We start from the raw sequence: 13,645 nt of genomic DNA, 5'->3' as shown, positions 1-13,645 counted from the left end.
TTTCATTTTTTAAAAAAGACTTTTGTTCTTTTTCCTCTAGTTTCTTATCTATCATAAGATTTCATTCTCATTCTTTAGAAATTAAATGCTAATACATTTGCTCTTTCATGGTGCTGCTTCTTACATTTAAGCATTTCAAATCATGTTTTTTCCTCTCAAATTTCATGAGGGCCAGTACTCACCTTTATTGGTAATTCCTGAGGTCAGTGTTCTATATCTCTTCTGTATTTACTTTTCTCTTCAGCAAGGGCTGCAATGCAGCAGGCAAACTCAAATATTCCACCAAGAAGTAAAATGTCACCTTGGAAATAATGGCTAGTTCTCCAGTTTTATCCTCCAGCAAGAAGATCTTCCTCTAAGAATTGGAAATAGGATAGAAAGCTGGAGATGGCGTGTCTCAAATTGCAAAGCTTTCTCCTTGTTCTCATCCTGAACATGATGCTTTCCTGAACCTTCATCTAGTCAATTGTGGAGTAAAAGAGGAAGGAGGAGTGTCTGTAACAATTTCAGTTAACTTATTTAAATCAAGTGTTTGGTGGGATTTCACAGCCAAAAAACAAACAAACAAACAAAAAACACAAAGTGCATGTGCTGTGGATGTTGGCATGCTTGGCTAATGCTTCTACAGAAAAGATGACCCCATTCCTTTCATCATTTGTGCTAATTTCTCTTCTAGCTGCTGTGGTCTGTGTGACACTTCTTGACAGACTTGACTATGATCAGATCAACTTGCCTCATGATGTCCTGGTAGAGTACCAGCAACGGCCTCAGCTCCTAATCTCCAACTTCATCAGACGGCGGCTTGGACTTTGTGACTAGACGTCCTAACGGGGATACCCAAACCTCCCCTGCAAGTTTGTAGCTCAGGTTGTAATGTGAAAGTCGTGTATTATTTGTGGCATTTTTATATAGTTCTCCTCCACATGCTAAAATCATAATGGAGAGACTTTATGAAATCCTTCTCTCTTAAAAAAAGGAATTTATTGTAGAAGAATTTAATACGTTAAATTAAATTCAAATTTCATTTTAGAAAAGTTAACTAAATCAGTTTAATAATTAAAATTTAAAAACTCCTGGATTATGCCATTTGGACTTTCATATGCAGCATTAATTAAGTTCATATCAAAATAGATCAGCCATTTGCAGATATAGTTACCAGTCACTCTGTTTCTGAAACCAATCCAGAAATTCATGTTAGAACATTGTCAGGCACTTCTATGTATTGGACGAGTGACAGAAACTGATCATCCACATTCAAAATATTTACAGAAAAAAGTGTCAATGTAATATAGGTCTATGTGGAAAAGTTACCATTAGGAAAATATGGCCACACTTCTTTTTTACCCCTGTGCAATTTCAGTGCACCACCGAATAGGATTCGAGATTTACATATGCCTGTCTGTGATTTTATTTTGGAATTTAACATCTCTGGAGTACATTTTCCTTTCAACCGAAAACCCTCAGTAATGCAAAGAAAGGCCTTCTTTTTTCTTCAGAATCGCAAGTGACTAAATTGCCTTCTAGTCATTTTTTTTTCTTTTAAAAAATGTGTTTTGAGAAGGCTGTATTTTTTAATTCCATTTCAATTTAACCAAATAGGCTGAGAAATTCGTAGCAATTGAATTAAGACTTGAGTTCAATATGTTAAAAGAATCCTTTTGTGTGACCTTGAGGCAGGTCTTGTCCAGACTGGCCTATTGCCCTACCTGTTTGATCCTCTGGGAGGCATGGTGCTCCTCCAGGCTGCACAGGCTCTCTGTGAACTGATTGCATCTTGGGTTCTTCTCAATCTGACATACTTGGGAGTTGAAATGACGGGGTAGGGAGTGGGTGGAGGATGACTCGCACACTTGTATAGTATGTAATGTTGTGTACATATATTTATATGCTCGTGGCTCAAATAAAGTTTAATTCCAACTCAGTACAGATTATTTGGTTCCCAGAGACATTGCCACATGTGACAGAATGGAGGCTTGGGGGAGGTTCCATGATGGTAGAAAACAGGTCCTAGGCTGGTTGAGTCTGAATTGTCCTGCCTCTTTGTGGGGAATGGTTTTCTCCTTTAAGCAATGACAATAAACAAGAGGTGCTTATCGTTACCAATAAACAATCCCTCAAGAGGTACATTGGGTTGTGAACTTCTTTTTGGGACCAAAGACACTTTAAGTGCTGTTTTTAGGGTATCCCAATAATTGACCATCAAATACAAAGATCAGAGCTAAAAGCAAGCTAGAATAGCATTGCAGTCATTTTCTGGTGGGGTTTTTACCTTGTTTCATAGTTTTTTAGACGAAGTAGTGGAAACCACCTCAGAGTAGTTCTATAAGCCTTCAGTTTGAACTTTTATCTGCCTGCTCCTGGACAATCTTTTTTTTCCTTTTTTTTACAGGGAGAAGGAGAGGCTATGGGTGGGAGAGGAATGAAATAACTACAGTTAATCTTCTCAACTCCTGCTAGGAATGAGTACGTGTGTGTAAACAGATGCACACATGCAAGTATTTGTGTCTATGTCTTTCTCACTAGTATTTCCTGTCTCAGTAAACGGTATCAGTTGCACAAGCCAGGAACCTGGGAAACCCCTGTGATGATTCTTTCTCCTTAATTCCCACAGCCAGTCAATCACTAAGTCTTATTAATCGATCCTCCTAAATATTCCCCCAGTCTGTTCCCTTCCTTCCATCTTTTTGGCACCCATCCTAGTACAGGCCACCATGATCTCTCCTCCAGATCACTGAGGAAGCCTCGTCCCTGATCACCCTGCCTCTATTCTTGAAATTTGATTGGGTTATTTTCCTGCTTCAAAGCCTTCACATTAGTCTCAGACTGAAGACCAAAGCCCTCTGTACAGCTTAGGCATTCCCGGCTGGGCCCAGCTTGGTAGCCCAGCTCACCTTGCCCACTTCTCCCCCTTGTTTCTGCCCTCCAGGCACATCAGCCTTGGTTCTTCAGTCTTACCCAGGGCACAAATTCACAAAGGCACAATCCCATGGGAAGGACTGCCTACAGATCCATCCAATGGGACTGCTTAGCTGCGGGGACAAGTGGGACTGAGATCCACCCCGTCCAGCTAGCTCTGTGACCTGGACAGGGTGAATCTCAGTCCACCCTGGGCCGCATCCACTGAGAGGGGCCTTTTCCTGATTTATACAATTGTGTTATGTGGGATAGTGGGGACTCTTAGTGCCAACGCCCCTTCCCATTTCAGAGACTTTTGCCATCTGTTTTCCCTGAAGGTCCCTCACTTAACTCATGCTCATGGTTTAAATCTCATCTCAGAGCTCCCTCCCTGTGGAAAGCCTTTCAGATCCTCAAACCGGATTCCTTCCGTGCTCACCCATAGGCCCTCTCCACAGCCCCCTCTACTGCTTCTTCAAAGTACACAGCTTGCAACTATGTCATGATTAGGGTCACTATTTAATTAATGCCTACTGTCTAGACTATAAGGTTCTGGAGAACAAAGACTGCACGTATTTTATTTGTGTCTGTTGCCCCAAGCACCTAAAACAGTACCAGATACATACTAGGTACTCAATAAATACTTGTCAAGTGAAGAATTAATCCTTTTCATAGCATTTCCCTTGTAAACTTTCACTATAATCTCCCAGTCTTTGCAAGACTCATGCTTTCCTTATTCAGGCCTGGTCAGCACAGCTCTCCCTGGCTGTTCCTCCCACTACATCTCATTCTGTGGGAAGGAAGGTCCTCTGTGCCATCAGCATACATCTGTGGCACTGTCTAGAACCTCTTGTTTTCTCATATGCACACAGTTTTCCCCTCTGTCAAAACCAAGCCCCAGATTCACCTCCTCTGAGGAGGTTCAATTTCTCCTTGAGTCATCACTTCTTCCTTCTTTCCTTGAGAACTAGATTTGCACTAGGAAGACAGGAATTTGTTCTCATGTAGATGCTGTATTGAGAATGTTTATCCTTTCTCATGTTCCTGGCTGTCTTCATTTGGGAGGCTCACATTTGCTTTATACTCTTAGCATGTCATAGAGTTCTGTCCTCTACAGGTATCTTCTGACTGCTTACCTATGCATGCTCCAGGTCTGGGCACCAGCTTTTTACCTCACCTGTAACATGCTTCTCTACTCATTCACTCTTGCCCTCTTTAAACACCCTTCAAGAAGCAGATCGGCCTGCAAAAACCCTCTTCTGGTCACTTCTATGTATGTTTGTGTGCATTTTTTGCATTTTTTTCTTTTGTTCATTCTTTATAAATATATATTCCTCCTTCTTCCCCAACAGAATCTGAGACATCTTACAAGGTTGAATAATAGCACATCAGGATAATATAAGTGAGAACTAAGTGGGCAAGAAAAGGAAAAGCAAAGGGAAGGAGCATCAACTGGTACAAGCCTGAAGCTAGTGCTCCTGTGATCCCATAGACTGTGCATCAGCAGAACACGGACCCTGAATTGGCTTGGGGCCAGCTAGCAGTTGCTTCATGAACAGAACAAATTTACAGCATCTTTAAAATAAAAATGCAAACTAATGATCAGGAGAAAAACAACTAGTCCTGATTCTAAGAGGTCACAGTGTGTAGAGATGAGTGTGGATCTTAGACCGCCTGGGTGTGGAGTTGGGGGATGATCCCCGGTCGGGGTCAGTGTGTTCACTCTGGGACACCGCTCTGAGGTTCTCAACATGGGTGCATACTGGATCACCAGGGAAGCCTTTTGAAAACACTGTTCAAAGCTCCACCTCAGACCAACTCAACAAGAATCTCTGGGAGTGAGACTGGGAAGCTCTATTGGGAGTGAGATGGAGTCTTGCTCTGTTGCCCAGGCTGGAGTGCAGTGGCATGATTTCAGCTCACTGCAACCTCTGCCTCCCAGGTTCAAGTGTTCTCCTGCCTCAGCCTCCTGAGTAGCTGAGACTACAGGCACGTGCTGCTGTGCCCAGCTAATTTTTTTTTTTTTTTGTATTTTTTATTAGAGATGAGGTTTCACCATGTTAGCCAGGATGGTTTCAATCTCCTGACCTTGTGATCCGCCTACCTCAGCCTCCCAAAGTGCTGGGATTACAGGCGTGAGCCACCGTGCCCGGCCAGGAAGCTCTATTTTTAAAATGTCCCCTAGTGACATGCAGCCTAAGTTAAGAGTTACCAATTTAGGAGAATGGACAGTCTGTGACTCTAGCAGGTGCTCTTCCAGCCAAATTTCTAAAACTTTGTAGGCCTTGTCTATACTGGAATAGTTATATAAAGATCAAGTTATTTTACTTGACTCACTCCTCGATGCTAGCGACAGTATCTTATTCATTTTATAACCCAGCAACTTGCAGTGTCTCACACATAGTAAGACTGAAAGGATTTTACATATGTATATAACAGTTTACAATTGACATAACATATGTGATATATTAAAATTACATATAATTATAATGACATATAATTATACATTTTACATTATATATTAATATATAACTCAATCTTACTATGTATGTGTATATATATACATATACACATGCACACACACATCTGTGTATGTGTGTATGTATGAATATATATATACACATATATATTTGGTATGCATATGTATATTCATACATATACACATACATAAATATGTGTGTGTGCATGTTTATATGCATGATATATGCAAATGATATATATACAAAAACAAAAAACTAAAACACCCCAATGAAAACTGAAACAAAAATGAACACAATTACAAAAATTAATAAATAACAAAAAGTGGCTGACTACTTCTCAGGGTAATTTTATGCAAACGTTGTCACCTGAACAAGTCTTCAGATCAACATGTATATATTAGTCAATATAATTTGCTTTTCTTTTCCATGTTTCATTCCTAAACATCAGCACAGTAAACAGTCAAGTTTAATCATTGCTTAGAAAAACTCAATCTGTGGTCCAAAATACACAAAATAACGTTTTTGACTTATTTTTATCAGCTATAGAACGTTACCTAGTACATTGCATCCTGTAGAGGCTTCATAAGAGATGTAAACTATCAACTTCAGGAATATAACAGTTTGAATTTTCTTTCTTTCTTTTACAAACACAGTTCTTAACATTTGGGATTCATTTTGGAGACCCCTGATAAAATCTGTGGACCTGATCTGCAGGAAAACACACATTCATACATATGTCCCTAAATCTGCATATATTTTCATGGGTTTGTGCACCTTTCTCGGGCCAGGTTGTGGCAGGACACCTATGTCCTCTACCAAAGGCCACAGCTCCCGTGGGTGGCCATTGCCACGCTGCTGCCCTCCCTGGGTTCTGGTAATTGCCCCGCTTCAGCCCTGTCGGATCATGGCTGTAACAGTCGTTTCCAGCTGCATCATCATCCCTTGTTGCTCCCTAAATCCTGCCCATCCATTTGTAAACAGTCCCTTCAGTAAGTTCTCTCAGTTCCCTGTTTAATTATGCCATCTGGTTCCTGCTGGGACCCAGGAATACAGCCTCCAAGATACATCTGGGGACCAAAACCATTGTGAAAATCACTGACTTAAGAAAATGAAGTCATTCTATATGAAGATCTTTCAATTACACATTTTTTTAAATTGCAAAATAGAAGCTAGTTCTTTATTTAATGGTAGAATACTTTTAAAAATATAATCTTCTGTACAAGAATGTATTCTTTTATCTAGAGATTCTCATGAACTCTCCAGGGCCTGCAGCTTGAGAAACATGATGCTCGACTTATTTTCCTGGCTGGCTGCTGGGCATCACATGCATGATAGAATTGAAAACTTGAATAAAAGACAGATTAATGGCCTCTACTGTTTGCCTCTAAGCTACAAGTCCCGTCATCCTGTCATGGAAGGAAATTAAAATTGTCTGACACATACTGAGTTTCATAAAGCCACACTGTTCCTCTCCAGGACCCTGTGTGCCTCTAGATGTCTATACCATAAATAGGTTTTTTTTTTGAGGATTTGATCAACAATCTTCACCTCAGGGTTGGAGCTAAGTAAACTAATCTTTAATTGTTAAGGTCTCCCTTTGTTCCTTTAAAAAATAAAGAGTTATACATGCTTTTTTCTTTCCCAATCCTCCAGGACTTTCTCCATCTTTTAACGATCCTAAAACAATAGCCAGTGACTGTGCAAACCACTGTCTCCTAAAATGAATAACTGGAAAAATGTACCATTTGCAATCTGCTTCATTATTCACATCTCAATGATTTTCTCCATTTCTGATTTTTTTCACTCCTCTCAAATAGAAGTCATTTAATCTAGAATCAATTTAACATTTGTTTTTCTAAAAAACTGAGCATAGCAGTTTTTCACTTGAGAACAAAAGCCCTTAAGCCACTTTTGCCCCTTGAAACATTAAGCATGATTTAAATATTATTTTTTATTAGTATAAAGTAGGTTAGAAATTCATTAGGCAAACAACCTAGACCAATATCATTATTTTGCAGAGGACTGGTCTAGAATTACTCTATCAAAAAGTAGTACTTTAGGATTGTGTCTATTTTTCTAAATTTATAATATCTCTTGGACAAGCCATTCCATCTATAGTAGCTTAATTGTTAACACTGTGAAGCACTGTGGATATTCTAGGGTTACAGACATTATCTGGGTCATTGGATTTTGCCCATCCCTTGTTAAAACAGGAAGATGGATCTTTAAAAATCTAGATGCTTTTCATATCAAAATCAATTTATTTTTTTCATTTGAGTTCAAGTTTGCATATTTCCTACCAGCATTCCAACCAACAAAAACCAATGATGAGATGAAATAAAATGTCACTTAGATTCCACGTACTCTGGGTAAATAATCGGCAGTGACCATGAGCCCTCTATTCAGATGTTTCCTACACTTCACGGTCCTATCTTCAGTGCTATCTTCTTCCTTCCACTAAGACCCCAGAGAACTCACCTCTTTCTCTCTCTTTTTTTTTTTGAGACAGAGTTTCACTCTTGTTGCCTAGGCTGGAGTACAATGGCACAATCTCTGCTCCCTGCAACCTCTACCTCCTGGGTTCAAGTAATTCTCTTGCCTCAGCCTTCCAAGCAGCTGGGACTGCAGGCATGCACCACCACGCCTGGCTAATATTTTGTATTTAGTAGAGACAGGGTTTCACCATGTTGGTCAGGCTGGTCTTGAACTCCGGACCTCAGGTGATGCACCCGCCTTGGCCTCCCAAAGTGCTGGGATTACAGGCATGAGCCACCATGCCCAGCCAGGACTCACTTCTTAAAGAGCCAGTCCCACAACAGGTTTAAGGCTGCAATGCTATGAACTCACTCCAAGTAAACAATCAAATGACAGAACAAATATATTTATAAAAAATCTACTTTCTGTAAGTCACAAGGCTAGGTGTTACGAGAGAACAAGCCACTGCCAGCTCCATAAAGCAATTTGCAACCTAGTAAGTTCAAGGCACTAAGACAAATGTGTGGATAACTATAAATCCAAGGATGATCTGATAGCCCTCAAAAGAGAGGTAGAAATAAAAGTGTTCTGAGAGGTTAAACAAAGAAAATGATACTATAGAGCTGAGAGGGTTGGAAAGGGTTTCTTGAGGTGGTTTGAAGGGTTGCAAGGTGGTTATTTGAGATGATCTTTACTTAAGGGTATCATTTTGATAGAGATTCTGGGGGAGGTGCTGTCACTAAAAGGAAAAGCATTAAACAAGAAAAAATGAGGAAAATACAGGACATATGACTAGCATGTTGAAGAATCCTGGTTGGCTAAATCTAGAAAAGTATTTTGGGAGTCTATTAGGTAGGGTCCTAAAAGTCACGTTAAGAAGATTGGACCTTATTGGCCAGGCAATGGGAAGTTATTAAAAAGTGCAAAAGCACTGGTTCTTTCTCAGATAAAGACCACTAACAAGAAACACCTGGATGTAGATGACCACTACTTGACTGGCTACTTTTCACAGTTTGCAAGGTGGTGGTGGGTGGTCAGGGGGAGGTGGATTAAAGATGAGGCCTCCAAAGACATTATTTTCTTGTGCGATGTCAGTTCCCTTTCTTGTGAAGGTCATTGACTTCAAATTTTTACCTAAAAAGTGAAGCTGCTTACATATTTCAGAATAAAAATTGCCTTTTCATGTGAAAGATCATGTGCTTCCAAAGTCTTCTTATGTTAAAAGGCTAAGGAGTGTTCAAATATGACAGAGCCTGAGCAGTAGCTGTGGGAGACAGTGGCACTGAAAGGACTGATGAGTGAGAGATGTCAGTGATGACCTCAGCATCTATGCAGATAAAACCATCTATGGTTTTGTGGCTAATAAAGAATTAGCTTTTCCAAAAAAATGTATAAAATTTAATTCATTAAAAAGTAAAGTCTCAGTGAAATTCTGATACATGCTACGACATGGATAAAACTCAGGATATTATGTTAAATGAAATACTGCACACATACAGATAAATATTGTACGATTTCACTTATATGAGGTACTTAGAGTAGACAAATTCACAGAGAAAGAAAGTAGGATACTGGTTACCAGGGGCTGAGAAAAAGAGAAAGTAGGATTTATTGCTTTATGAGCACAGAGTTTCAGTTTGGAATGATGAAAAAGTTCTGAAGATGGATAATGGTGATAGTTGCACAATAATGTGAATGTACTTAATGCTACTGAATTGTACATGCAAAAGAGTTAAAATGATAAGTGTTATGTAAGTTTCAGTATAATAAAAATGGAAGGCTCAATGAGATCTATTTTGTGGTTTTTATAATACCAAATTCTAATTTACTAATTTTATTAATTTGCTCATTGCTGATACTCCTGCCTGCTGGTTGCCATTTCCACATGGGCTTCTCTGATCTACAGGAGGAGTTAAATGACTCTAGGAAGGTTCTGTGGTGAGTGAAGAGTCACAGAAAAGGAGTTGAGTATGGTAATGGCTACAGCAGGGAGACTGCATAGCCCGATGTTCTTATCTCCAGTTTAAGACTGTATCTGCCAAGAAGTCCTGCATCTTTGAATCAGGCAGTTCAGGCATTCTTGCTCAAGACAGCATAGCTAACAAAAGTTATTTTTTAAAGCACAGTTTATCAGACTCAGGAATGCAGTGAGAAGATATGACTAGCACATCAATAGCTATCAGAAAGAAAGATTCAATCTAAAATACTAGAGAGAAGAGAAGAAGGTAGACACACCAGGGACTATTTCTACAGGATCGAAGTCTGTGGGTTTAAAATGAAATCTTCCTGTATCAATCCAATAGGCATTACCTGGATATAAATACTCTGGTGTCTCAATAACAGAAGAACTAATGAGGTAACGTATCTTTTCAGGTTGTCGTAGCACACATGGGACTCTGTGGGGTCAAAATATGTTGCCAGAGAAAGAAATTGTCATGAAGTGGAGGGAAATAATAAGAAAAAAAGAAAGGAAATATTGAGAGGGAAGGGAGACTAGTAAGAAAGGAGGACAGTTGTGGAAGGATGTTATGAGAAGAAGTTTACTGGAAATTCTGTAAGAGGGAGAGCTATTATACCCCAAAGCATTGCAAACATCTACAAAGGCTGCATGAAGCATTTTGGGTAGAGAATCAAAACATGCTAGAAAAAAAGAGAAAACTTAAAGCCAGAGTTATGATCTAAGCTTACAGCTGATAAACATGGAGGCTAAGGTTTAAAGCTCATGTAGACGTTTGGCCTAGTGTCAGGTGAGGTGGATATTGGAACTAAGACCCAACTAAAGAAGTCTTCCCACCTGCACAGGAGATTCTAGTGAATCTAGTTTGTCTCTGTTTAACAAGCAATGGGAGAAAGCATACAATTCCCTAAGAAATTCAAACTCCTTGCCTGAGTCTGGCTTGGAATTTGAATTTATGTTTCAGGAACTCCCATTTTAAAAGATACACAGAAAATTGGGCCATGGAACAGAGATGCCCCTGGCGCTCCTGCCATAATAAATGCAAAACCATGTGGAGAAGCAGACACACCCAGGTGACACAGAATTCTCACAAAATAGCCAGCTTCGTTGAAGATAAGCTCATGATAGAAAGTCACAGAATAAGCAAGTAACAACATTTGTGTGACGCACAGTCAACAGAGAGGAGGATTAGGCCCAAGAATGTGAGTTACTAGAATGGAACTTAGAAAGCGACTGCCAGAGAAAAGCTTTAAAATCATCAAAGCTATAACAGAAGTAATTAAAACACAACAATAAGAAATATGAAAAGACATATGAGGATCATGGCGGACGGGAGGCAGAACTAGATTGCAGCTTTGACTTGGACAGACAGAGCAGCGTGTGGAGGGTTGCATTGTGAATTTTTGCTCTAGAACAACTGCAGGAATAAATCAGGAAACCTGAGAGGACCCACAGACCCCCTGAAGAAAGCAGATTGCTTCTGCAGGGCCCGGAGGACAACCCAAATACTCTGAATGCCCAAACTGTGGAAGTGGGAAAGGGAGATTTTCCACCCCCAAACACATACCGCAGTGGGGAAACCGAAGGCCTCGATTATTGGAGAAGATTTTGTCCTTACCTGGAGCTGATTCAATTTAGAAAGCTGAGTGAAATGCAGGCATAGAGGAAGCAGTGGGAAAAGTCCTGGGAGCTCATTGGGTCTCCTAGCAAGCCGTTTTTGCCTGGCTTCACTGGGGCACTTTGGGAGGATGGTCGAAGGTACTGGGAAAAGGCCACAGGAAGAAGGAAATCTCCAGCTGAACTTTGTAACAATTTGAACTGATCGAGAAGCCTCCTTGTCAGAACTTGGGGGAGGGCATCAATCCGGTGTGCTGACTCCACAGGTGGGGGAAGAAGGAAAGCCATATTTGCTCTCGCAGCTGGGAGGCAGGTAACCTGGGGCAAATTCTCAGCCCTTTGCACCCACTGCCTGGAAACAGACTTGATGCTATTGGGGGGCGAGGCACGGTGGGAGTGAAACTGGCCCTTTGGATTGCATCAGAGCTAGGTGAAGCCTGTGACTGCAGGCCTTCCCCCACTTCCCTGACAATCTGCGTGACACAGTAGAGACAGTCATAATCCTCTAGGAACATAACCCCATTGACCTGGGAGCCTCACCCCCATTTCCCACAGTGGCAACAGAAAGACCCACCAAAGGAGAGTCTGAGCTCAGATGCCTAGCCCTGCCCCGACCCAATGGTCCTTCCCTACTGACCCAGGTAGCTGAAGACAAAGGGAATATACTGTTGGGATTTCTAAGGCCCCCACCCACCCACCATCTGTTCCTCCCCATACAACTACAACTGATGCTCTCTGGAAAGCACCATCTCCTGGCAGGAGGCCAACCAGCACAAAAATAGTGCATTAAACCACTGAAGCTAAGAATCCTCACAGAGTCTAATTCACCCCTCTGCCACCTCCACTGGAACAGGTGCTGGTATCCACAGCTGAGAGACCCACAGATGGTTCATATTACAGGACTCTGCGGACAACCCCACAGTATCAGTCTGGAGCCTGGTAGACTCACTAGGTGGCTAGATCCAGAAGAGAGGTAACAATCACTACAGTTTGGCTCTCAGAAAGCCACATCCATAGGAAAAAGGGGAGAGTACTACATCAAGGGAACGCCCATGGGATAAAAGAATCTGAGTAACAGCCTTCAGCCCTAGACCTTCTCTCTGACCTACCCAAATGAGAAGGAACCAGAAAACCAACTCTGGTAACATGACAAAAAAAAGGCTCTTTACCGGCAGAGACTTGACAAGAAAAGAAAACTACAGGCCAATATCCATGATGAACATAGATGCAAAAATCTTCAATAAAATACTGGCAAGCTGATTGCAACAGCACATCAAAAAGCTTATCTGCCATGATCAAGTAGGATTCATCCTGGGGATGCAAGGCTGGTTCAACATACACAAGTCTATAAACGTAATTTACCACATAAACAGAACCAAAGACAAAAACCACATGATTATCTCAATTGATGAAGAGAAGGCCTTTGACAAAATTCAACAGCCCTTTATGCTAAAAACCCTCAATAAACTAGGTATTGATGGAACATATCTCAAAATAATAAAAGCTATTTATGACAAACCAACAGCCAATATCATACTGAATGGGCAAAAACTGGAAGCATTCCCTTTGAAATCTGGCACTAGACAAGGATGCCCTCTCTCACCACTCCTATTCAATATAGTACTGGAAGTTCTAGCCAGAGCAATCAGGCAAGAAAAAGAAATAAAGGGTATTCATTTAGGAAAGGAGGAAGTCAAATTGTCTCTATTTGCAGACGACATGATTCTATATCTAGAAGACCCCATCATCTCAGTCCAAAATCTCCTGAAACTGATAAGCAACTTCAGCAAAGTCTCAGGATACAAAATCAATGTGCAAAAATCACAAGCATTCCTATACACCAATAACAGACTTAAAGAGAGCCAAATCAAGAACGAACTGCCATTCACAATTGCTACAAAGAGAATAAAATACCTAGGAATACAACTAACAAGGAACGTAAAGGACCTCTTCAAGGAGAAATACAAACCACTGCTCAACGAAATAAGAGAGGATACAAACAGATGGAGAAACATTCCATGTTCATGGTTAGGAAGAATCAATATCGTGAAAATGGCCATACTGCCCAAAGTAATTTACAGATTCAACGCTATCCCCATCAAGCTACCAATGACCTTCTTCACAGAACTGGAAAAAACCACCTTAAACTTCATATGGAACCAAAAGAGAGCCCGCATAGCCAAGTCAATTCTAAGCAAAAAGAACAAAGTGGGAGGCATCA

General features: G+C 40.7%; 2 protein-coding genes across 4 annotated transcripts in view; one reads left to right on the top strand and one right to left on the bottom strand.

Moving 5' to 3' along the window:
* The window catches only part of UPP2 (uridine phosphorylase 2), a 33,711-nt gene extending 29,176 nt beyond the window's left edge, over positions 1-4,535 (top strand). For 2 of the 3 annotated variants that reach the window (XM_012454895.3, XM_012454894.3), the window contains one exon: positions 677-2,124. In XM_012454895.3, coding sequence (XP_012310318.1) covers positions 677-819 — 143 coding nt within the window. In that variant the 3' untranslated portion in view covers positions 820-2,124. Of the gene's footprint in view, positions 1-676; positions 2,464-4,247 lie in introns of those variants that run through there. The other variant, XM_064382743.1, reaches the window with a different exon arrangement.
* Positions 1-13,645, bottom strand: part of CCDC148 (coiled-coil domain containing 148) — a 459,375-nt gene that overhangs the window by 168,643 nt on the left and 277,087 nt on the right. The gene's annotated exons all lie outside the window — the stretch shown is intronic.

The sequence above is a fragment of the Aotus nancymaae genome, unplaced genomic scaffold (assembly GCF_030222135.1).
Source record: "Aotus nancymaae isolate 86718 unplaced genomic scaffold, 86718_ANA_hifiasm-v0.15.2.pri h1tg000029l, whole genome shotgun sequence".
Classification (NCBI taxonomy): domain Eukaryota; kingdom Metazoa; phylum Chordata; class Mammalia; order Primates; family Aotidae; genus Aotus; species Aotus nancymaae.
The sequence above is the reverse complement of the archived record's forward strand: the minus strand, read 5'-3'. Positions and strand labels throughout refer to the sequence as shown.